Source organism: Carya illinoinensis, chromosome 7 (genome assembly GCF_018687715.1).
Source record: "Carya illinoinensis cultivar Pawnee chromosome 7, C.illinoinensisPawnee_v1, whole genome shotgun sequence".
Taxonomy (NCBI): Eukaryota; Viridiplantae; Streptophyta; class Magnoliopsida; order Fagales; family Juglandaceae; genus Carya; species Carya illinoinensis.
In genome coordinates, this window is record NC_056758.1 from 8,494,861 (window position 1) to 8,518,762 (window position 23,902).

At 39.8% G+C, this 23,902-nt stretch overlaps 2 protein-coding genes and 1 non-coding gene across 3 annotated transcripts; all 3 read left to right on the top strand.

The window, feature by feature from the left end:
- The first annotated feature begins 12,929 nt into the window (after positions 1-12,929).
- Positions 12,930-15,975, top strand: LOC122315361 (protein FAR1-RELATED SEQUENCE 5-like). The gene is made up of 3 exons (XM_043131229.1): positions 12,930-15,500; positions 15,592-15,653; positions 15,757-15,975. The coding sequence occupies exon 1, from the start codon at positions 13,177-13,179 to the stop codon at positions 14,761-14,763; it is 1,587 nt and encodes a 528-aa protein (XP_042987163.1). The 5' UTR covers positions 12,930-13,176; the 3' UTR covers positions 14,764-15,500; positions 15,592-15,653; positions 15,757-15,975.
- A 4,238-nt stretch (positions 15,976-20,213) lies between these two features.
- On the top strand, positions 20,214-22,447 carry LOC122316477 (probable leucine-rich repeat receptor-like protein kinase At1g35710). The gene has a single exon (XM_043133020.1). It carries the CDS (start codon positions 20,340-20,342, stop codon positions 22,266-22,268), a length of 1,929 nt encoding a protein of 642 aa, XP_042988954.1. The 5' UTR covers positions 20,214-20,339; the 3' UTR covers positions 22,269-22,447.
- Positions 22,448-23,776: 1,329 nt separating this feature from the next.
- Positions 23,777-23,847, top strand: TRNAG-GCC. The gene has a single exon. It is a non-coding gene; the product is annotated as a tRNA-Gly (tRNA).
- The last annotated feature ends 55 nt before the right edge of the window (positions 23,848-23,902 follow it).

Consider the following 23,902-nt stretch of genomic DNA (forward strand, 5'->3'; position numbering starts at 1 on the left):
ACATAATATATTCTGTCATGTATTGCTGTACATTACAAGTACATCATGCTAAGTATGTCATCTATTACATGTATGTCAAGTCATGTAATATTCACTGTTGCAAGTATGTCATGTTAAATATATTGTCTATTATATGTTATGTCATGTTACGATATATTTATATCTCAAGTTGGTCATGTATTTCAAGTTATGTTCAAGTCACGTTATGTTACGTCAGGGCTTCAGTCCTTTCGTATTCCAGTCATATTTCATCTTGATTACTTATGTATAGGGTCACAGCAATTGTGATGCATACACTACGTGAGACATAGCAATTGTGACACGTAGAATACATGGGGCCACAACAACTGTAGAGTGTGTATTTAAGCAGTTAAAAAATAAGCTTCCGTAGAATACATGGGGCCATAACAACTGTGGAGTATGTATTTACACGTAGAATACATGGGGCCACAACAATTGTGGAGTATGTATTTTTCATGTTAAGTCAAGTTTGTGTAAAATACATGGGGCCACAACAACTGTGGAGTATGTATTTACACGTAGAATACATGGGGCCACAACAATTGTGGAGTATGTATTTTTCATGTTAAGTCAAATTTGTATAGAATATATGGAGCCACAACAACTGTGGAGTATGTATTTACACGTAGAATACATGGGGCCACAACAACTGTGGAGTATGTATTTTTCATGTTAAGTCAAGTTTCAGAACAAGTTCATGATAAATCAAGTTTCATATCACGTTCATGTTAAGTCAAGTTTCAAAACAAGTTCATGATAAGTTAAGTTTCATATCATGTTCATGTTAATTCAAGTTTCAGAGCAAGTTCATGCTAAGTCAAGTTTCAAATCAAGTTCATGTCAAGTCAAGTTCAGTTCATGTTTCAATTTAAGTTATGTCAATTATGCTATGTTGTACGCTAAGTTATGCTTTAATTACTTATGAATTTGATTATGCATTTATGCTTTTACTATCATCCATGCATCATTAGCTTGTGTGGAAGTTTTTTGTTAATTTACTGAGATTTGTAATCAAATCTCACTTTGGTAGTCCCAACTACCATTCCCCCCGAATGGTAGATCTTGTTATAGGACCTGAAGGAGAATCAGGAGCTGATCAACTAGACACAGTTGACTAAGCGACGGTGCGACATCAATGTTAATATAGTAATTAACGTAAATTACTACTTGTACGATTGAGTTGCATTTCTAGTACTTTTTGGATCATAACCATTTTGGACTAGTGTTGTGATCTTAGTTGTTCAATGGGTTTTTATGTATGAAGTATGTTTTAAGCATTTGAGATATTTTCAATTTGGTGCATAGTATTGCTAAAGAAAAAAATTTATCCGCTGCGAACATTGCATCTTATATGTCATGAACGGGGGCAGGTAACCTTGTGTTGTATGTCTCGACGCTTCAAATGTTCGTCTAATCCCAAACGGAATTTGAGGGCGTCACAATAGGTCCAAGTAGACATCTCAAAGCCTCTGGCAATGGGCATAGTTCTTAATGTGGGGAGTATGCGGCATTGGATCTCATTCAAATATGAGCACCTGCCCAACCTCTGCTTCCATTGTGGTGCAATCCTGCATGGAAAGGCTTTTTGTCCCAAGTCTAATTCCGATGGCAGAACCAGAGGGGAGCACCAACTCCAATATGGCCCATGGCTTAGAGCTGGCCCTCCATCCAAAAGTGGAGCATGGACACATCCAACCTAGAACTAGAGTTGGGGTGACGGAGGTGAAAGGGGTTTGGCACGGCAACTCAGGTGACATGAGTCCGGGGAAGGGAGGGAAGCATACCTTTCAAAAAGCAAACCAAGGGTCGAGCTCTACACCTACTGACTTTCCAAACAAAGTAGGTAATCATGGTTTCGACACTAAAGATGATGGCTTTCACCATGCAGGCAACTCAAAAGATTGCTTTATGTCAAATGAGGAATTCTCAATGTGCCATGAAGTCCCTTTCAAGGCTGCTGAAAAGAGGCTCGGGGACACCACTGCATAGTATCTCTGCCAACTTCCAAGTTGTAGCAGCCAATGTGGACCTTGAGATGCCCCCTACAGACAGCAGAAATCAGGTTAGTCTATCTCAATCTTCAACACCCCAAAAGCAAGTCAAACATGTTAGAAAGCCCCCTCTCTCTAGCTGGAAGAGAAGGGCTAGGGGCAAGCTAGTCAGTTTCCCAAAAGACATTTTGGGTAGCCCCCTCAAGCTATAAACAGAAAGGGGTACAAGAGGAGAACTAGTAGCCCTGCTGGTAACTCCCCAAAGAGCTCCAAAAGAGCAAAGAAGTTGATATTGGCAGAGGCTATTCAACAGCCCTGCCATTCATCATGAAAACCTTATGCTGGAATTGTTGAGAGTTTGGGAACTCTCGGATAGTTCGTGAACTCCACCAATTGGTGAGAGAAAAGTCCCTAAACTTAGAGTTCTTGATAGAAACTAAGCGCAATAGATCTAAATTGGAACACAATCGAAACAAGTTGGGGTTTAAGTCCAGTTTCATTATCGATTGTGTGGGAAGAAGTGGAGGTTTAGCTGCCTTTTGGACAAACAATATCTCTGCTGAATTAATGTCTTACTCATTAAGTCACATATCTCTACAAGTTAAGATGGATGATAGTGACCAAAAAGAAATCATAACAGGATTCTATGGCCAACCAATAACCGCTAAAAGAAAGGAGAGCTAGAGTCTTTTGAGGCTCTTAAACGCTGGCCCAAATACCCATTGGATGTGTGTGAGTGATTTCAATGAAATCATATCCCAAGGGGAAAAAATTGGCTCTGCCTTTAGACCCCCAAAACAGATGGAAGATTTCAGACAGGCTCTCATGGACAGTGACTTAGGTGACCTCGGCTATGATGGGTCAAAGTTCACATGGTGTAACAACCGAGAGGGGTATGATTTTAGAAAAGAAAGACTTAATAGGGCCTTAGTTAATTGTGCTTGGCAGAACCTCTATGCCTTCAACTCAGTCTTGGTTATGCCTGTCCAATGCTCTAATCATAATCCCTTAATTATATCAAGCCTAGAATCCGAGCCCAATTTCTGTCCCACCAGAAGGATCTTCAGGTTGGAGGATGTATAGTCCAAACAATAGGAGTGCGTTGCTGTTATTACAAGAGCCTGGAAGGGCTCCCTACAGGAAGGTTCTGTAACTGAGATCACAAGGAGAGGTCTTGATAGGTGTAGATTTCAAATTAGAGCGTGGCATAGACTCTCAAGTAGAATTAAAAAGTAGTAGGCGAAACAGAAAAGGGAAGAGTTGAGATTATTGCAAGCATCCAACACAGGTCTGGACACAGTACAGATAAAAAGGCTACAGAAAGAACTGGATGCCTTTTTAGAAGAAGAGGACCTGATTTGGAGGCACAGAGCCAAACTGAAATGGTTACAAGAGGGGGATAGAAACACCAAGTACTTCCACAAGTGTGCCACTCAGAGGAGAAAAAAGAACCAAATTAGTGAAGTTCTTGATGTTGATGGAAATGTGCTATCTACCAGTGAGATGATTGGTGAGGAATTCTAGAAATTCTACCAACAACTGCTCTCCTCCTCGAACCCCACTAGCACAACTGAAATGCTATAAAAAATGTTACCCACTGTCATACTCGAGATGAATCAGTAATTGACTCAGAATTACACCAGAGAGGAAGTGGAAAATGCAATCTTTGAGATGAACCCCATTGGTTCACCTGGTTCTGATGGTTTCCCAGCCTTATTTTACCAAGATCATTAGTCCATAATAGGAGACAATGTGGTAGTTACTATGATTGAATTTCTCAATTCAAGGTCTGGCTTCCACTCTATAAACCAGACCTTCATTACCCTTATCCCTAAAAAAAGTAACCCTTAGTTAGTCCCAGTTTACAGGCCAATTGGCCTTTGCAATGTTCTTTACAAGATCATTGCAAAGGTAGTAGCCAACAGACTCAAAGGCATCTTGCCTAAGATGATTGCACCAACCCAAAGTGCATTTGTCCCGGGTAGGTTGATTTATGACAATACCATAGTGGCCTATGAAATCCTTCATTCAATGCAAAATAGGTTAATAAAGCAAAATGAAGGTTTCATGGCCTTGAAACTCAACATGAGTAAGGCCTATGATAGGGTGGAGTGGTCCTTCCTTCAAGCTGGGTTGAGTAGAATGGGTTTTGCTGGAGAATGGATTGAGGTAATCATGCAATGTGTTGGTACCGTCTCCTATTCTATTCTTCTAAATGGTTCCCCTCAAGCCTCATTCAAACCTTCTAGAGGTATTAGGCAGGGAGATCGCCTCTCTCCCTACCTATTCATTCTCTGCTCTGTAATCCTTAGTCAAGCTCCAAACTAAGTAGAAAAAGAGTGCCAAATTACAAGTTTTCCTATTGCTAAGGGTTTCTTGTCTTTAAACCATTTATTTTTTGTTGATGACAGTTTTGTTTTCTGTAATGCTCTTCCCACTGCATGGAACATATTGCATAGTATCCTTAAGGCCTTTAAGCTAGCCTCGGGTCAGAGGTTAAACCTAGAGAAGACCTCTATTTTTTTTAGTAAGAATACCAAGCTGGAGATCCAACAAGCAATTCTAGCTACATCAGGCATACGTGCCTCAAGCCCTTTTTACAGATACCTTGGCTTACCTTCCTTTGTTGGCAGGCATAGATCCAGAGCTTTCAATCACATCTTGGACAGGATCAAGACTAAGTTGTGTAGCTGGAAAACTAACCTACTCTCTTAGGCAGGCAAGGAGGTTCTTCTCAAGTCAGTCATTCAAGCTCTCCCCACATACAGTATGGGAATTTTCAAGATCCCAAAGGCTATCCTCAGAAGCATCAATAAGCTTATGCAGTCATATTGGTGGGCAAACTGAACAAAAAGATAAATTGCATTGGATGAGTTGGAAGGCTCTAGGGGTGGCAAAAAAGTTTGGGGGTCTTGGCTTCAGAGAATTTGAGGCTTTCAACCTAGCTTTACTTGCAAAGCAAGTGTGGAGGCTAGTTCAATTCCCTTCATCCTTGGCTGTATATACACTACAACAAAATCGTCTTCATGGTTTGGAAGCCATCTTAAATACTCCAATAAATTTTCTATAAAATCTGCTTAAAATTTAATTAGAAGTCCATATGATATTTTCCTCTTTTTGCTTGTATATGAACCATATCATAATGCAGTCTCAGTTGATGTAGCAATACAAAGATGTAGAATTCCCATCGCATCTAAATGTGTCTACTGCCCCAATTCATCTAAGATAGAATCTGTGGATTATTTGTTTGAAAAGTGGGAGATTAGCTATTGAAGGATGGGAAAACTTTGCACTTCTTTTTGGTTACTCCTCTATGTTAAGCTCTCCATGGAAGAGACTTATCTTACAATGATGGAAGCTCTTAGAAAAGAAAGATCAAGTTAGCATGTTAGCTAGGAGTTATGGTACCGATGATCATTATTTGGGAATTGAGGTTGTCAATAAATAATTCATGTGCATCTAATGGCACACTGCCATCAACTCCAGAAGTAATAAAATAGACCTTGTTAGTGCACTAAGACTTTCCCCCAGTTGGAAAAATGAAGTTTAATATTGATGGCTCATCTCTTTAGAACCCAAACCATATTGGTTGTGGAGCCTCCAAAGATTTTGCCCGCTAAATAGCTTGTTTTGACCCGCTTTTAATTTTAACTCGACTTCATCATGTGTGTCGGGTCAGGTTATGGGCTTTCCTGCACAGGCCTATGGGGAGGTGTCTTCAAAGATGATGGTAGAGGTTTTGTTTTTAGTTTTTCTCTTCATTTAGGGGAGGGATCGAATATCTTTGATAAAATAATGGCATTGAAGCAAGGTTTTCTATATTGTTTATAGCTTGGGTTAGTGATTGTTGAGTACTGTGAAGTCTGGTCCACACCGCTCGAGCGGAGGCATTGGCTGCTCGAGCGAATTCAGACAGATCGAAACGCTTGATGTTAGATCGATAATGAGCTCGAGCAGGAAGTTTTCGCTTGAGCGGAGGCATTGGCCGCTCGAGCGAAGTCAGGCAGAGTTGAACGCTCGATGTCAGCTCGACAGTGAGCTCGAGTAGATGCGGGAAGGAAGTTCGCTCGACGCGCGCTCGACACGCCGCTCGAGCGAATATGCATTTTTAGGATTTTTCTGCCATTTAACTATATATATGATGTTTACATCATATGGCTGTACGAGTGAACATAGTGGACGTACTGTGTTGAGATCCATCATTGTAGTGTGATATTCCTCAATAATAAAATCCTCTGCAGCTCCCGTGGATGTAGGCAATTTGCTGAACCACGTAAATCTTGTGTCGTGTGTGTGATTGATTGTTTTCTCAATCCATATTTTATTTTTCTTTTTCAATTGATTGTCATCATTTTTTTCACAACAATTGGTATCAAGAGCCAAAGTTCGGGTCTGAAGAAAAACGATGGCTGGAGATGAATTGAAGGCATCGGGGATCGAGAAGTTTGATGGCATGGATTTTGGATACTGGAGGATGCAGATAGAGGACTACCTCTATGGGAAGAAACTTCATCTTCCACTATTGGGAAAGCAACCGGAAAAGATGGATGATGCTAATTGGAACCTGTTGGATCGATAGGTTTTGAGGGTTATTCGATTAACCCTGTCGAGATCCGTTGCACACAACGTCATCAAGGAGAAGACGACTGCGGATCTCATGGCGGCTTTGTCAGGTATGTATGAAGAGCCGTCAGCTAATAACAAGGTACATTTGATGAAAAAGTTATTCAATTTGAAGATGGCAGATGGTACGTCTGTTGCACAACATCTGAATGATTTTAATACTATCACAAATCAATTATCATCTGTTAAAATTGAATTTGATGATGAGATACATGCACTGATACTATTGGGTTCACTGCCAAATAGTTGGGAAGCCATGAGAATGGCTGTTAGTAATTCTGCTGGTAAATCTAAATTAAAATATGATGATGTTCGTGATTTGATTTTGGCTGAGGAGGTGCGCAGGAAAGATTCAGGCAAGACCTCAGATTTGAGTTCAGTTCTAAATGTTGATTCTCGAGGGAGATCACACGACAGAAACTCAAACAGAGGAAGATTAAAATCAAAGTACAGGGGCAAGAGCAAGTCGAGGCCTGATCAGCAGGCAACTTGCTGGAATTGTGGCAAAGCTGGCCACATAAAGAAGAACTGCAAAAACCCTAAGAAGACCGAGAATGATAGTGCTAATGTGGTAACTGAAGAAGTACAGGATGCACTATTGCTTGCAGTTCATAGTCCAGTTGATGACTGGATACTGGATTCAGGAGCTTCCTTCCATACATCTTCCCATCGAGAGCTAATGCGGAACTATGTTGTAGGTGATTTTGGGAAGGTGTATTTGGCTGATAGAGAGGCTTTGAACGTAGTGGGGATGTGAGACATTAACATTGCACTCCCTGGCAAGAACAAATGGACCTTGCAAAAGGTCAGGTATATTCCTGAGTTGAAGAAGAACCTCATTTCTGTTGGGCAGCTTGATGAGTATGGTCATTCAGTGGCGTTCTCAGATAGCACCTGGAAGGTCACAAAATGGGCATTGGTACTAGCTCGGGGTAAGAAAATTGGTACACTATATATGACTATTGGTTTAATTGACACTATTGCTACTACTATTGCAGAGAGCACAACAGATTTGTGGCATTACAGGCTTGGCCATATGAGTTAAAAGGGTATGAAAGAACTTCTGTCTAGAGGCAAACTACCAGAACTGAAGTCAGTTGATCTCAATATGTGTGAGAGTTGTGTTATGGGGAAACAAAAGAAGGTCAGCTTCTTAAAAAGTGGCAGGATGCCTAAGACAGGAAGACTGGATCTTGTGCACACAGATGTGTGGGGTCCTCCCCCAGTGGCATCTCTTAGAGGTTCTCGCTACTATGTCACGTTCATTGATAACCATAGTAGGAAGGTATGGGTTTATTTTTTGAAGCAAAAATCTGATGTATTTAATGTGTTCAAAATTTGGAAAGCTATGATTGAGACAGAGACATGCTTGAAACTGAAATGTTTGAGGTCTGACAATGGTGGTGAGTATGTTGATGGTGGGTTCAAAGAGTATTGTGCAGCTCTGGGTATCAGAATGGAGAAGACCATTCCTGGGACACCACAACAAAATGGAGTTACTGAGCGTATGAACAGAACCATTAATGAGCGTTCTAGAAGCATGAGGTTGCACGCTGGACTACCACCCACTTTCTGGGCAGATGCAGTTAGCACTGTCGTTTAATTGATAAACAAAGGGCCATCAGTTCCACTGGATTGTGGATTGCCTGAGGAGCTTTGAAGCGGGAAAGAGGTCAAATTTTCTCACCTTAAAACTTTTGGTTGTTTTTCTTATGTGCTTATTGATTCTAATACTCGTAGTAAACTTGAGGCTAAGTCAAAGAAATGCTATTTCATTGGCTATGGAGACGAGGCATTTGGCTATCGTTTCTAGGATGATCAGGGTCGGAAAATCATAAGAAGTAGGAATGTGATCTTCAATGAGAAAATTATGTACAAGGATAAGTCTAGTACAGTTTCTGTAGTAGCTCCTCAGGAGTCCGAATTTGTAAGATTGGATGACCTACCAGAGGTCACAGTGCAGTGTAGAGATGTGAGTGACGGGGAGAGTGAGTCCAGTGCACCCATTCCTATTATTTCGCAGACAGTTTCAGAACTGTCCACTCCTACAGTTGCAGTTCGCAGGTCAGTCAGGACTATACGTCCTCCAAAGCGTTTCTCACCTACTTTGAATTACATTCTGTTGACAGATGGTGGAGAACCGCAGAGTTATGAAGAAACCTTGCAAGATGAAAATTCTAGCAAGTGGGAGCTGGCCATGAAAGATGAGATGGATTCCCTGTTAGGGAATCAGACATGGGAGTTGACAGAACTTCCATCAGGGAAGAAGACATTACACAACGAGTGGGTGTACCGGGTGAAAACTGAGCATGATGGTAGTAAGAGGTATAAGGCTAGACTTGTTGTAAAAGGCTTTCAGCAGAAGTAGGGTATTAATTACTCTGAGATCTTTTCTCCTGTGGTGAAGATCACAACCATCAGGATGGTACTGGTTATGGTTGCTACTGAAGATTTATTTCTTGAGCAGTTAGATGTGAAGACAGCTTTTCTTCATGGAGACCTTGAAGAAGACATCTACATGCACCAGCCTGAGGGGTTTGTGGTACAGGGAAGGGAAGGTTCAGTTTGCAGACTGAAAAAGAGCTTGTATGGCTTGAAGCAAGCTCCTAGACAGTGGTACAAGAAATTTGATAACTTCATGTATAGTGCAGGGTACATTAGATATCAGGTAGATCACTGTTGCTATGTCAGGCACTTTGACAATTCTTATATTATTCTGTTGTTGTATGTGGATGACATGCTTATTGCAGGGGCTAGTATTGATGAGATCAATAATCTGAAAAAGCAGATGCCAGACCACTTTGCAATGAAGGATTTGGGAGCTGTAAAGCAAATCCTTGGCATGAGAATTGTTAGAGATAGAGTCAGAGGTACGTTGAGACTCTCACAGGCTGCGTATGTGAAAAAGGTACTCAGTAGATTCAATATGGACAAGGCCAAACTAGTTGGCACAGCCTTGGGCAGTCACTTTAGACTCAGCAAGAATCAGTCACCTGAGTCAGAGGAGGAACAAGATTACATGAGTAAGGTTCCTTATACCTCAGCTATTGGTTCACTTATGTATGCTATGGTTTGCACAAGACCGAATATTGCCCATGCAGTGGGAGTTGTGAGTAGATACATGAGTAACCCAGGAAAGCAACATTGGGAAGCAGTGAAATGGATTTTGAGGTACCTAAATGGTTCCTCAGAAACCTGTTTGTGTTTCTTTGGAGAGAGCTTGGAGGTGCAGGGCTATGTTGATGCTGATCTAGCTGGAGATATTGATAGCAGAAAGAGTACCACGTGCTTTGTTTATACAATTGGTGGTATTGCAGTGTCATGGGGTTCTAATCTATAGAAAACAATTTATTTGTCCACTATAGAAACTGAGTATATTGCAGTGTCAGAGGCTGCAAAGGAGATGGTATGGCTACAGGGCTTCTTGGAGGAATTGGGTAAGAAGAATCAGAAAGGCACTCTCTACAGTGATAGTCAGAGTGCCATATTCCTTGCCAAGAATCCAGCATTTCATTCCAGGACCAAGCACATTCAGATCATGTATCACTTCATACGATCATTGTTAGATGACGGACAGTTGTTACTTGAGAAGATTTGTGGAAGCAAGAACTCTGCTGATATGTTGACAAAGGGTGTTACACTTAAGAAACTGAAGTTGTGCGCAACTTCAGTTGGTCTTCTAGCATGAAGACAGGGGCAGTGAGTTGCAGAGGTGGAGGATATCTTATTTGAGGAAGACGACGATGCAGCGAGTGTATCAGTCTCCAAGTGGGAGAATTGTTGAGTACTGTGGAGTCTGGTCCACACCGCTCGAGCGGAAGCATTGGCTGCTCGAGCGAATTCAGACAAATTCAAACGCTCGATATTAGCTCGAGCAAGAAGTTTTCACTCGAGCGGAGGCATTGGCCACTCGAGCGAAGTCAGGCAGAGTTGAACGCTCGATGTCAGCTCGACAGTGAGCTCGAGCAGATGTGGGAAGGAAGTTCGCTCGACGCGCGCTCGACACGCCGCTCGAGCGAACATGCATTTTTAGGGTTTTTCTGCCGTTTAACTATATGTATGATGTTTATATCATATGGCCGTACGAGTGAACATAGTGGACGTACTGTGTTGAGATCCATCATTGTAATGTGATATTTCTCAATAATAAAATCTTCTGCAGCTCCCATGGACATAGGTAATTTGCCGAATCACGTAAATCTTGTATGGTGTGTGTGATTGATTGTTTTCTCATTCCATATTTTATTTTTCTTTTTCAATTCATTGTCATCGTTTTTTTCACAACAATGATATTATATTTGAATATGATTATGTAGAATTGGTACATTGGTTCAATCAGTCTCTTTTCCACCGTGGAAGTTTCTAGAGATTTGGGTTGACACAATTGTTTTTGGTCAGTCTTTATCTTTCTCAGTGTAGCGCATATATAGGGAAGGTAACTCAATTGCAGACCAGCTAGCAAAAGCTGGTGCGAAATGTTTGTCTGAAACTTTTTCTTATCATTCTTTTTTCCCTAGATTAGCATGAGGTGAATTAAAGTTGGCAGCTGTTACTATTGTTTCATGTGCATTGCTTCTGGAACCTAAATCTAGAGTAAATAATTGTACAAAAAATCTTGGTATATATGTTTGATTTTTTTTCATCCTTTCTAAAAAAACAATACAGTCAAAGCAACTTTTTTGACATGCTAATCACTTGGTCAATCGTTCTCACGTTGTTGGTAGGTAACATTGAAGATGGAAAGGCATTTGAACGTGACTTAAAGTTGGATGGTAACAAAGACAATGGCGATGGAAAAGTGATTATAGAGAAAAATGAAGATGTGGAAGAACTAAAGATCATAATGATGTTTAGGTCCTTAAAAGAGTTGTAGATATAGAGGCCATGATCATGGAGCTCATTGCTTATGATTTGTGAGAATAGGGTTTTTTATAAAACCGAGGATGCATTATATTAAAATAGAGATACAAGAGGAGTGGGGGGAGTGCCCCATACAAAACAGAACCGCTTCTAAGCGGTCGGGCTGGTAAAGGGCTGTTAACAGCCAGCCAATAGAAAGATGACACGTCAGTTAGTAACACCAAAAGTGAAGTAGAACCGGTTACACAGGATGGAAGCAAGAAGCTGAAACCGAGCTTGTAGAGAACACGGCCAGCTCTGAAACCGAGTGAAAAGAGCAGCAACCCCCTCTCTAAACTCGAACGAAGCCGAACCTCACCCCAACATTTTTCCACCTGAGCGCCGTCCACCTCGCCGACGCCACCTCCACCAGTCCACCACCTCGATTCCGAGGCTGAGTCGTGCTTGGTTTGCCCACGATTTTAGTCGGCCACGAAGCCGATATTCACGTCCAAGCCTGAGCGCCGACCACCTCCCGACGCCACCTCCACCAGTCCAGCACGATTCCGAGGCTGCCACCTCCACCACAATGCCTGAAAGTCGACCGATTGTTGAAGCCCAGGTAAAACCGATTTTCCACACACTTTGTGTTTCTTTATTTTTTTTGAATCGGTTTATTTATTTTTTGAATCGGTTTAAAGCTTTGTTAAATTGAAGAGAATTCCTTTTATGTTTATGGTTCGGATTTATCTTTATGTTTCTGCACAAATCATAGAGAAGTCAGTTGCTAGGTTAGAGAGCGTCAATTTTTTTGAACCCTTCAGTCATGCTGTTAGTTTGCTGATTAGGTGAATTTCTTTAGATGAATTTCTGAGTCTTTCTGCTACTCCTCTGGCACCAACTAGAACTAAAAAGATGCACATTCCCGTCCAAGCACTAAAAAGGGTAGTGTTTCTTTGGTGCCTCCACATCCGGCTGTGGCACTTGGGAGGTTGGAACTAAAACATACTTGCCTGTCCAAAACTTGGCTCTAGGACAAATAATCTCAAATGAAATTCAATTTACTTGACTCTGTCATGGCTTGAGCTTGAGAATTGGACCAATTAAATTTTGATGGGTTCTTGGTCTAAGAAGATGAAATTTCGTAATACATTTGCAACCCAATGAATTTGAATATTGTAAGCTAATGTAGCGTATTTTAAGTAACTTTTTAATTAAATTATGCTATGAATAATGTATGCTGTAAAAGTGTCTAATGATTCAAGAATTCACAAGGATATTTTACAAGCAGCTGTGGATATATAGAACATGCATATTTAAGGAGAAACCAAAACTGAGATGCTGTGTTTGAATTCAAAGTCGATTTCACCACTTTTAAGGGCAAACCGTGCAGTGAACTGCAGTGGTGGATATGTCATATGTCTGCTTCTTAGAGTTTTGGAAACTTTGTAAAAACAGAAGATTTTTTTTTGCTCTTGGTTGCTGGAATTAGAACTAGTATGCCAACAATACTCGCAATTGTTGTCATACTAGTTCTATATTTCATTCTCGTTCTTAAATTTTTAACTTGAGTAATTCCAATAATATGCAGTTTGTATTACAAATATTAAGATGAAATATATATTTTTTTAATGTAAATATAACCATAGAAATAGCCCATGTACTGACTTGTATTTCTTACTTTGACACAAAGGACAAAACAATGAGTTTTGATAGTGATGAAGTTGAGATATTGATGAGTAACACAAGTGTACAAGGTGGTGTGAATTTAGAAGATGTGAATTTAGAAGATGTGAATTTGGAAGATGTGGATTTAGAAAATATTGTTAATTTGGAAGATGGAGTCCAAGTGGAAGATGGAGCGAATGTTGATGGAGGAGCCAATGTCATTTCCTCGTCGAGTAGTGGTCCTTCGGAACCATTCATTGGTATGTTATTTGAGGATGTGGAAGACGCCCAAGCCTTTTACAAGGCATATGCAAGACGAAAAGGTTTTGCAATTAGAACGAATCATACTCGGTTGTCGAAAGATGATAAAAGTCTTTGTGCAGTAGACTATGTATGCACAAGAGAAGGATTTCGGCGGGCAAGTCGGAAAGAACAAGATCGAACAATCCCTGAACCAGCTGAGACGAAAATTGGATGTAAAGCAATAATGGGAATAAAAAAGGATGGTGAAAAATGGATAGTCAACAAGTTTGTGGTTGGACATAACCATATTTTACTTACACCGAGAAGTACTAGTTTTCTTCGTGGACACAGAGGAGTTAGTAAAGTCCAGAAAAAGCTTATTATGACTTTGAATGAGTCCGGTGTACCGACAAGAAAGATTATGTCGGTCTTGAGTAAAGAATCTGGTGGTGACTTTAATGTTGGCTGTATTGGCAAGGATGTTGAAAATTACGTGGGAAACAAAAGGAGAAAAGTTTTTGAAGAGGGAGATGCACAAAGGTTATATTGTTATTTTGTTGATCGACAACAAAAAGAACCTGGGTTTGTTTTCTCCATGCAAGTTGACAAAAATGGGTGTATGGGAAGTTGTTTTTGGGCTGATGCGCGATCAAGGGCTGCATACCAGTATTTTGGGGATGTTGTTACATTTGATGCCACGTACTTGACTAATATTTATAAGATGCCATTTGTGCCGTTTTCTGGAGTTAATCACCATCATCAAACCATTATGTTTGGTTGTGCTCTGTTAGTCAGTGAAACTGCCGAATCATATACATGGTTATTACGAACATGGCAAGAGGCAATGTTAGGTCGTGCTCCTTCAACTATAATTACCGATGATGACAAGGCAATGGCAAAGGCCATTGGAGAGGTGCTCCCGAATACAATTCATAGACTATGCTTGTGGCATATTTTACAAAAGTTTCCCGAACACTTGGCGCATGCATATAACAAATATCCGGACTTTCAAAAAGATTTCCGCCATTGCATCCATGAGACAATTACAACTGAGGAGTTTGAGCAGGAATGGGCTTTGATACTAGTGAAGTATGAGTTAGCAGAAAATGCTTGGCTGCAAAATCTTTATGCCCGACGGGATAAGTGGGTTCCGGCTTACTTACGTTCAACATTCTGCGCTGGTATGTCAACAACTCAAAGGAGTGAAAGTATGAATAAATTTTTCAAAGACTATGTCAAATCAAGCACTATGGTTAGTGACTTTGTGCATCAATATGAAAAAGCTATAGATGCACGTTATTTCAAAGAGAAAGAGAAGGATGTGCGGACAAAATCTACACGGGCGATAATGAAGACACCTCTTAAAATTGAAGAGTAGGAGGCAATGGTTTATACAAGAAAGTCCTTCATGATCTTCCAAAATGAACTTTTCGATAGTCTTCGATACCAAGCAAGAAAATTATCAAAAGAGGGTGACTCCAAGACATATGGAGTCAATGCTTACGGTAAAGAAACACCTCTTTACCATGTGACGCTTGAGGGTGATGAAGAACATGCAACATGTACTTGCCATAAGTGGGAGTTTATGGGAATTCTTTGTAGGCATATCTTGTGTGTTCTTGGGAAGAAAATGAAGTTAGATAGATTGCCACAACATTATGTGCTAGAAAGATGGACTATTAATGCTAAGAGCCGACCCATTCCTGACATACCATCTCCTGAAGGGCATATTCGGGAAGGACTAGATGAGCCTACGATGAGAAAAACCAAAACGATGTTACAACTTTACGACATTGTCGAACTAGGCTCACAGTCAGTAGCGAAACATAATCACCTCACAGTTGCATTGGAGAAGGTTCACAAAGAGTTACTTGAGATGGAGGATAATGTAGAATGTTCACGAGCATGCGAACCAACGAAAGATGATCACAACATGGGAAGTCAAGTTATATCGAACTTCTCACAAACGGTCCAGGATCCTCCAAGGGTGCCAACAAAAGGACGTCCAAAATCTTTGAGAGCGAAGAACCCAAAAGAAACACATGCGACGAAGAAGAGACACTGTAGCATTTGCAAGAATGAAGGGCATGCTAAAAACAATTGTCCGTCGGTGAGGTAATGAAGATTTATGATTATTTTGTCTTTTTTTAGTTTTTAATTGAAGAACTTAATAAATTTGGCAACATGAATTGGGTTATTTATGTAGGGATATTGGGCCAACAATTGACAACATATCGCAACACGTTGATCCATAGTGCTATATTTATGGTATGTGACTTTATTTGTCTTTTAACTTCATGTATTGGTCGGTATTGTTAATTTATTCCGCCTTTATTGTTAATCTAATCCAATTTTATTGTTAATGTGACAGGGAGTGGGCATGTTCATTCCGAGCTAGTAGTAGAGTTCTTGGGATCAAACATGTTTATTGGAAGCTTTGTTAAATTTTATTTGGGCGGAAGCTTTGTACAATTTTATTTTTTGGTAACTTGGTTGTAAAATTTTGTTAAAAACGAATCTAAGTACAATTTTATTTGGGCGGAAGCTTTGTTAAATGGAAACTTTGATTATTTTGTTTTTGGAAGATGCATTTTGTGTTGGTATATTTTTTGGAAGCTTTGTATGTATGGAGAAAATTGAGCTATGGACAACTTGAATTTAGTCGGGTTGCTACAAAAACATGCAGGTTGCTAAAAACATGCAGGTTGTTCCGAGTTTGGTTGCTAAAAACATGCAGGTTGTTATATTTTTTCACCCCTATGATTATAAGGGTAGAGAGAACATGCTTGATTTCATAGTTCAAATGTTTGCCGTATTAATGGATGGGCAAAAATGTAACGTGCAGGTATAACATAGCAGGGTATTAATCAGCATTGATACATTGCAATTTATTCCAAAAAATTCCACTCAAAGAGGCAAGATGGACTTAGAGAATAAACTAACCAAAACATCCAGTTACATATGCTAACCATCCAGTTACATAAAGGGCCAACAAGTTACATGCAGTTACATAAACTAACCATCCAGTTACATCTGTTCAAGTTACACTAACTAACCAAAACATGTCTTAAATTACACTAACCAAGACGTCTTAAATTACAGCACAAACCAAAAAAAATAAAACCATGACAAAATTAACACAATCAAGACTCTATTGTACTTCTTCTCCATTGATTTGAATCTAGTTTGTTCGATGCGTAGACGCTCATGAAGTACCCTCTCGTTCCTTCATTCCGCTAACTCCAATGTCAGCTTACAACAGTTGTTTTGGTCACTTTGAAGATCAATCCACTCAAAAAATTCACATTGTTGCTTCATTTTATAATTTGGACAATTGTAAAATCTTCTACCAAAACTATTGGATTTTCTTGAAATCCGTAACGATGCTTGGCATCCACAATAGCAAAATGGTCGCTCAACACACGCTTTGTCTTCCCCTTTTCCAGTACACTCACTTGAAGCAGAAGAGGAGGCCATTCTCTATGGTATGTGCTGTAAAAAAGAGGCATGAAAATCTGCTTGCTAAAAAAGAACCAAGCAGCTAATAAATTTCACAAAATGTTAACACAAGCTAACCAAGCAGAGCAAAAAATCCTGAGAATGTTAACACAATATTCCAACTTGAAAATTAAGACATGCATATGTTTGCTTGTTTTTCTTGCCTACAAACCAAAGTACAACATATCACAACTGCAAGTATCATTATTTTAGTACATACATTTTTAATTTCATGTAATGTTTGCTCATTTTTTATTACAAAAAAAACTGGAAAGAAAAAGAGTCAACCATATACCTAAGACTCTGGGTGTCTTAGGCGTTGGGATGGTCCCATGATGGTGCAATTGTTCTTGCACTTAAATTAAGGTTGTCACATTGCTCGGGAGTCGGCAATTACCAGTCTACGCAAACCATATGAAGAATCTGAAACAAAATTCTTCTCCATGAAAGGAGTTACCAATATTGAAGACAGGAGAATTCCTACAGTTTATGTTAATGTATATATTCAAGCCGCAATCCTACAGCGCAGCTCGAGTCCTCTGCTAATCGTAGATAAATTAAAGACTCAAACAGGTCAGAGCAGAGCAGGAGCAGATATAACACCCATACCTAACTTAAATCTAACGGAATGAATTAAAGACGATAGACGAAAGAAGGAGCTCCAATTAAAGTATTGGCAATTAAAACACAATCAATGAGCAAAATCCTAGATTAGATTAGAGAGTGTAGGTCAGTGGTCACCACTCTTTGCTGTACGCAATCAAGCAATTGTTTATGTTTTCACACTAAACTTTTTTGTTTGGTTAATTTCGTGGGTGTTTGGAAGTCTCCTTGGACCAAGTTTTCTGACCCAATTCTCAGATCCAATTTCAGAAATTTGGGGCTAAATTTCAAATTTTAGATCGACACTACAAACCCTAAAAATTTCATGACTATTCACGAAATTGAAGTGTGTGTGCGTGAGTGGTGGTGACAATCTGAGTGTGAAATCAGTGGCTGCAAAAATGCTTACCGGCGTCGAAATCGCAGAGAAGAAGACACGAGCACGATTCGCGGCCAAGTATTTCCCGATTCGCTCCTTCACCTGCGACGGCACGAGCACGAATCGCTCAGTCGGCGAAGTATTTCCCGACTCGCTCCTTCACCTGCGACGGCACGAGCACGAGCACGGGTTGGGCACGAGCAGGGAAGGGGTTCGGACTATTGTCCTTCTAGGTCTCGTTGGGCACGAGCACGGGTGAAAGTGATGATTTCGGTGAGGATGATTCGGTGTATCACAAGTCCACAGGAGTTGAGGTGGAAGACTTATGTGTCAACATATTATTGGGTGGCTGTTAAATTGGGAAAGGCAGCCCGACCGGCTAGCAGGATTTCTCCATACAAAAACCCCATTACATAAGCTGCAGTGCTTGGTGGGAGAGAGGGTTAAAAAAAAAAAAAAAAAATTGGCAATGGACCGTGGGTTCTGGCCGTGCTCCTTGGCTCAGGGAGATCACCAAAGGTGGTTTACATCAATCTAACAAGTGGATCGAGTGGTTGTTGCTCCAAATCACAATAGTTAGAAAGATGTTGCAATTGATTGTTTTGGTGTATTTCGTATAACTTTAATTTTATTAAAACTCCATGTTCACATTTAGAGAAATCAAAGACAGTTAGAAAAACACGATCGTCGCACGTAGCAATTGGGCACCGGCCATTGTACAGACACATGAGGCTTAAGCGTCGGTGGGAATGAAGTGGGGCCGGCCGTATTTTGTAGTTTTGAGGCCGAGGAATTCACTAGTGCTGCATGTGTAGGCGTTGGAGGTTCGGATTTACGATGGCACGTGAGCTATATGTGCTAGTTGGTGAAAACAAATATAACAAGTTGTTTGTTGTAATTCCTCTTCAACCGTGAGTCTTCGAGAGTCTATTTTATTTATATACTTCGCATATTGTATCAATACATGAGAGTTTGTACTGATTGGAGACCTAGAATACATACGGTAACGTTATAGAAATGGAAAGTAATTACATTACAATAAAGGTGTTAGCCGTTGCATGATTTGGAAGATGGGCTGGCTGTTCCATAATTTATGAATGTAATCTTGCTTGTAGCCGTTGGTTCTTTGTATGGAAGGTAACCGTTTGGTTCTTCACAAGGTGAGTTTTCTTCTTACTTGTCTTTTGTGTTAATAGTTGGGCGGTAGAGATTCTTGGCCCATCTTGTAGATTGGTCATTGGTACCTGGAGAGTGCAGTGGTACGACACGGGTATGGATTTGGTTGTCAAAAGGCAATAATTGAACATTTTTCAACTTGAAAAAAAAAAAAAAAAAACTCTTTGAACATGAAGAGTAGAAATGGAGATGAAAAGTAGAGGGGTAAGGAGGGAGGAGTCTCGCCCCGAAGCCGGATGGAGAGGTTTTGGGTTTCTAGAGAGGAGGAGAAAAATATTTGAGAGAGAGAGAGAGGAGGTTTTAACTTTTGTGTATTGGAGAAATGACCGGAGATTTGTGTTCGTTCTCCAAGTTTAAGAAAACAACATCAACTTCTCGCATCAGCCCTTCCATTCTTCAAGAATCCATACATCTTTTATTAATACATGAAGGGCGGCAACGTTTCGAACAGTAGTCTAGATTTGGCATGGAGCACCCTTTCTACCATTGTTATTTTTCTGAGCCTAGAGGTTTTACTGCTTATCATATTTGCACGTGAAAACAAAAAGAAACCGATGATAATGAATTCGATTGCTACTTTTCTAGTTAGCTCCATACAATGTGTGGAAGTGCTCCACGAAATTCGACTTGCCTTCTCACAAACCAAAACGTAAGTACCCCAATGAAGCAACATCGAAAAAAAAATGAACCCACCAACGTTCGGCCTCATTTTCCAACCCTACCTACTTCATACTCAACCAAAGATTGTCAAACAAAACCAGATCAACAAAATTACCGTTATCAACGTGGAAATAAAACACATCATGAACAAAATGAGACCGCTCATATCTCGTGAATAAAAAAAAAATAGTAATACTAAGTACAATTTCTAAATGTACAATCTTTATATAAGTTTTTTTGTAAAAATATGCATCCCATCAAGAAAAAGTGAGTTTTTCATATTTTTTTCATAATTGTCCATTTTTTTTATAAAAGATTTGTTCAAAACTTATACATATAAGACTTGTATAAATCATCTATCCAAAAATTAATAGGATCCAATACAGTACTCTCTCTCTCTCTCTCTCTGTCTCTCTCTCTCTCTCTCTCTATATATATATATATATTTATATATAGTTATATTTGTAGCTTGTTGATGGGCTCCACTTAACGAAGGAGCGTGGATTAGCTATTCCTCTCAACGGTCAAGTCAAAAGTGAAAAATCCCAACAAGTGAAAGAGCTCATCATGATTCTTTTTCCCCTACAAAACACAACTCGAGACATATTTTCCAACACAAAAATCTGTTGTGGCCAAATATGGAAGTTTGTATTCACCGCAACACCCTGTCATTCGTCCTCCTTTTCTTCCTCCCAGCAGCCCTGCTTCTGGTCGCTGAAGCCTGCAACGTTGTAGACAAAGAAGCATTACTTCAGTTCAAGCACAAGATCACCTCGGACCCTTCAAGACTCTTGCATTCCTGGAAATCATCCTCCGATTGCTGCACAGCTTGGGAAGGTGTGGGATGCGATTCTTCCGGTAGAGTTGTCAACATCTCTCGTCCAGGACTCGTTTCAGTCAACGACTTCATCGTTGACACGTACTTGACTGGAACTCTTTCTCCTTTTCTGGGGAACTTATCCTTTCTGCAAATTCTCGACCTGAGCAATCTCAAGGACTTGAAGGGTCCCATTCCATCAGAATTTGGCAAATTATTGCGGCTTACTCATCTCTTCCTCGATTCAAACAAGCTAACAGGTTCTGTGCCAATCACATTTCAGCACCTTTTTCGGTTACAGAAACTCTATCTTAGTGATAATTACATATCTGGTGTTGTTCATTCCTCTGTTATTGGGCCGTTGAGGTCACTTTCAGAACTGGGTCTGTCAGGAAATCAAATTTCTGGTTCGATTCCAGCTTCAATTGGCAACTTGGCATTGCTAACTAAGCTTGATCTTCATGAAAATCGTTTCTCTGGTAGAATTCCTACAGGTATTGGCAAGCTTAAGAATCTCAGATATCTAGATTTGTCTGAAAATCAGATAACTGGAAGAATTCCACGATCAATTGGTAGACTTTCGGAATTAGTACTGTTATATCTCAATCACAACAGGATTAATGGAAGCATTCCTTCTTCGATTTCCGGGCTGAGATCTTTAGTATTCTGCCGGTTATCAGAAAACAAGCTGACAGGAAATATACCACCATCCATTGGGAAGCTCTCCAGAATCGAAAGGCTAATTCTTGAGAACAACAAGCTAAGTGGAAAATTGCCAGCAACTATCGGGCATCTAACCACTCTCACTGACATGTTCTTCTCAAACAACCGTTTTACAGCAAAGATCCCTTCAAGTTTTGGGAATTTAATCAACCTTCAAACATTGGACTTATCAAGAAACCTACTCACCGGTCAACTTCCTCCTCAGCTAGTTAAATTACAGGGGTTACAGACCTTAGATCTTTCCTTCAATCCTCTGGGGCTAGCCAGTATACCAAAGTGGTTATCGAAATTGAAACTTTTCCGGCTTTTGTTGGCAAAAACTGGGGTTGAGGGTCGGCTTCCAAGATGGCTGTCTTCATCATCTATATCTGTCCTTGATTTGTCATGCAATGGATTAAACGGGAAATTGCCCCATTGGATTGGAAACATGACCAGCCTTTCCTTTCTCAACTTATCATACAATGGCTTTCATTCATCAATCCCGGTTGAGTTCAAAAGCCTTTCGCTTCTGATGGACCTAGATCTTCATTCCAACATGTTTAGTGGCAACCTGAATCCAATATTTTCGAAAGAAGTTGTAGACCCACTTGGGCATTTTAACTCCATTGATCTTTCCAACAATATGTTTGCTGGACCCATTGATGAGAACCTTGGAGACTGGCCTGCATTGGCTTCTATCACATCCCTAGTTCTATCACACAACCAGTTGGAAGGATCAATACCTAAGTCAATTGGAAAACTGAAAGAACTGAAGGTGCTGGAGCTTGTGGGTAATGGACTTTCGGGAAGAATACCGGAAGAGCTTGGCGATGCCATGGAACTAAATACGATTCTGCTGTCAAGAAACAAGCTGAGGGGGACTATTCCAGCAAAGGTGCTGAATTTGAAGGAGCTTACAGAATTTGACGTATCAGAAAACCGATTAAGTGGGACGATTCCTCCTCACAAAGCCATCATCTCTGCATCTGCATTCTCCGGTAATCCAGGCTTGTGTGGAGCTCCACTTCGTCCCTGCAAGCACTCTTAATTAATACTGCCCCCTAGAATTCTCTTTTTCTTATAAAAGTTCATTCAAACTTCACAGCGAGGAAGTAGGTTCATTTACGTTCATGTCTTTTTCCTTTTTCTCATGATGAAAAGTGTGTACTTATTCTGCAAAGTTTGTAGACGTGAATGAAAGTGAGTTTCTTTAGGAACTTTTTGTGATTTCCTTTCTTGGATCGATATTCAAAGTTGGAAGGACAAAAGTCATTTGAAATATCCCTATATACGGATAATTTCCAGACGAATTTATTGAAAGGTAGTGATAAGGTTACTACTTATCTATAATTCGTGTATTTTAAATTTTTTTAATTTTCTTTTAAGGATTTTTTTAATATCTTTAATTATTAAGAAAAAAATTTAAAAAATATATAATTTTACTACTATCTATTTTCTTAATTATTAAGTAAAATAAAAAAAATAATAAATAAGTAATAATAGAGTAGTAATGCTGTCATTTTGAAAACGCAGCTTCAACGGCTATGTACTTAGCTCCACGCCTGAGAGTGGGGCACCATTTAATTTGGTTTTAATGCGAGCTACGAATTGTGATAGCCATACAAAAACACAAAATGCTTTGTCATAAAAGCATGGCTCATACCTATTTTGAGACAGATGAACAGAGAAAATTATATAAAATAAAATCCCATCATGTGACCTCTCTCTCTCTCTCTCTCTCTCTCTCTCTCTCTAATGTCTTTTTGTACCTCTTTCCCCTCCAGATAATGTTGCCAGTAATCACCATGGTTCATAGGCTGAGACCACTGCCAAGATTTAAATTATACACCAAACCAACTTAAATGTTATCCTCCATTAAGTGATGTCTTTAAAGATGTTCTGTTTTTGATATTCTGTTTCTCTGGTTTCTTCTATTGTTTTCTACCATAACGGTTTCAGAAGCCGACAACATAACGGCTATCGTCATTCATCCCCCTTGAGGAATTAAATACTCCTCTTAGGATAGAATTACTTTGAGATGATGATTCAACGGTAACTATAATCATACATTACCCACAAAAGAAACAACAGTGACTTTGTCCATAAGAGTGGTTGGATCCTAGAAATACATCAAAATACAGGAGGTACGTCAAAAGGTGGCTAAAATGTCTTGAGCAGACACGAGGTGAAGAGGCCTCAACTTCGCAGATGAATTTGTTTAGATTATGAAGATCCGAATTTGTTTTTCATGAGAAAAGGTCCGCAACTTTACAAGGTGTCACAAAAATTACTAGATTGCAAAGTTCGATATCCCCATTGTTTTTGTGGACTGTCTTTTTTGGGCTTTGGCTTTTAAGTTCACTGAGAACTGAGAAGTGTTTGAACTTTGTCGCAACCCAGACATCTAAATCCTTTTCACTATCAAATCTTGCATTTATTGATTGCTGGATGATTCAAATGGTGGTGTCTTCAGCTATTATTAAACAAGGAATTGCAACCCAATAGGTCAAAAAGGCAGAAGAATAAGAAAATAGAATAAATTCTTTCAGACATCAGGCACCAGTGGTCTAGTGGTAGAATAGTACCCTGCCACGGTACAGACCCGGGTTCGATTCCCGGCTGGTGCACGTTTTGTATTTTTGCTTCTAAGTTGAATCAGTGTACAAGAAAAAAAAATTATAT

Excerpts from the sequence above, each read along its gene's own strand:
- LOC122316477 (XM_043133020.1), top strand. The coding sequence starts at position 20,340 with ATGGAAGTTTGTATTCACCGCAACACCCTGTCATTCGTCCTCCTTTTC.
- LOC122315361 (XM_043131229.1), top strand. The coding sequence starts at position 13,177 with ATGAGTTTTGATAGTGATGAAGTTGAGATATTGATGAGTAACACAAGT.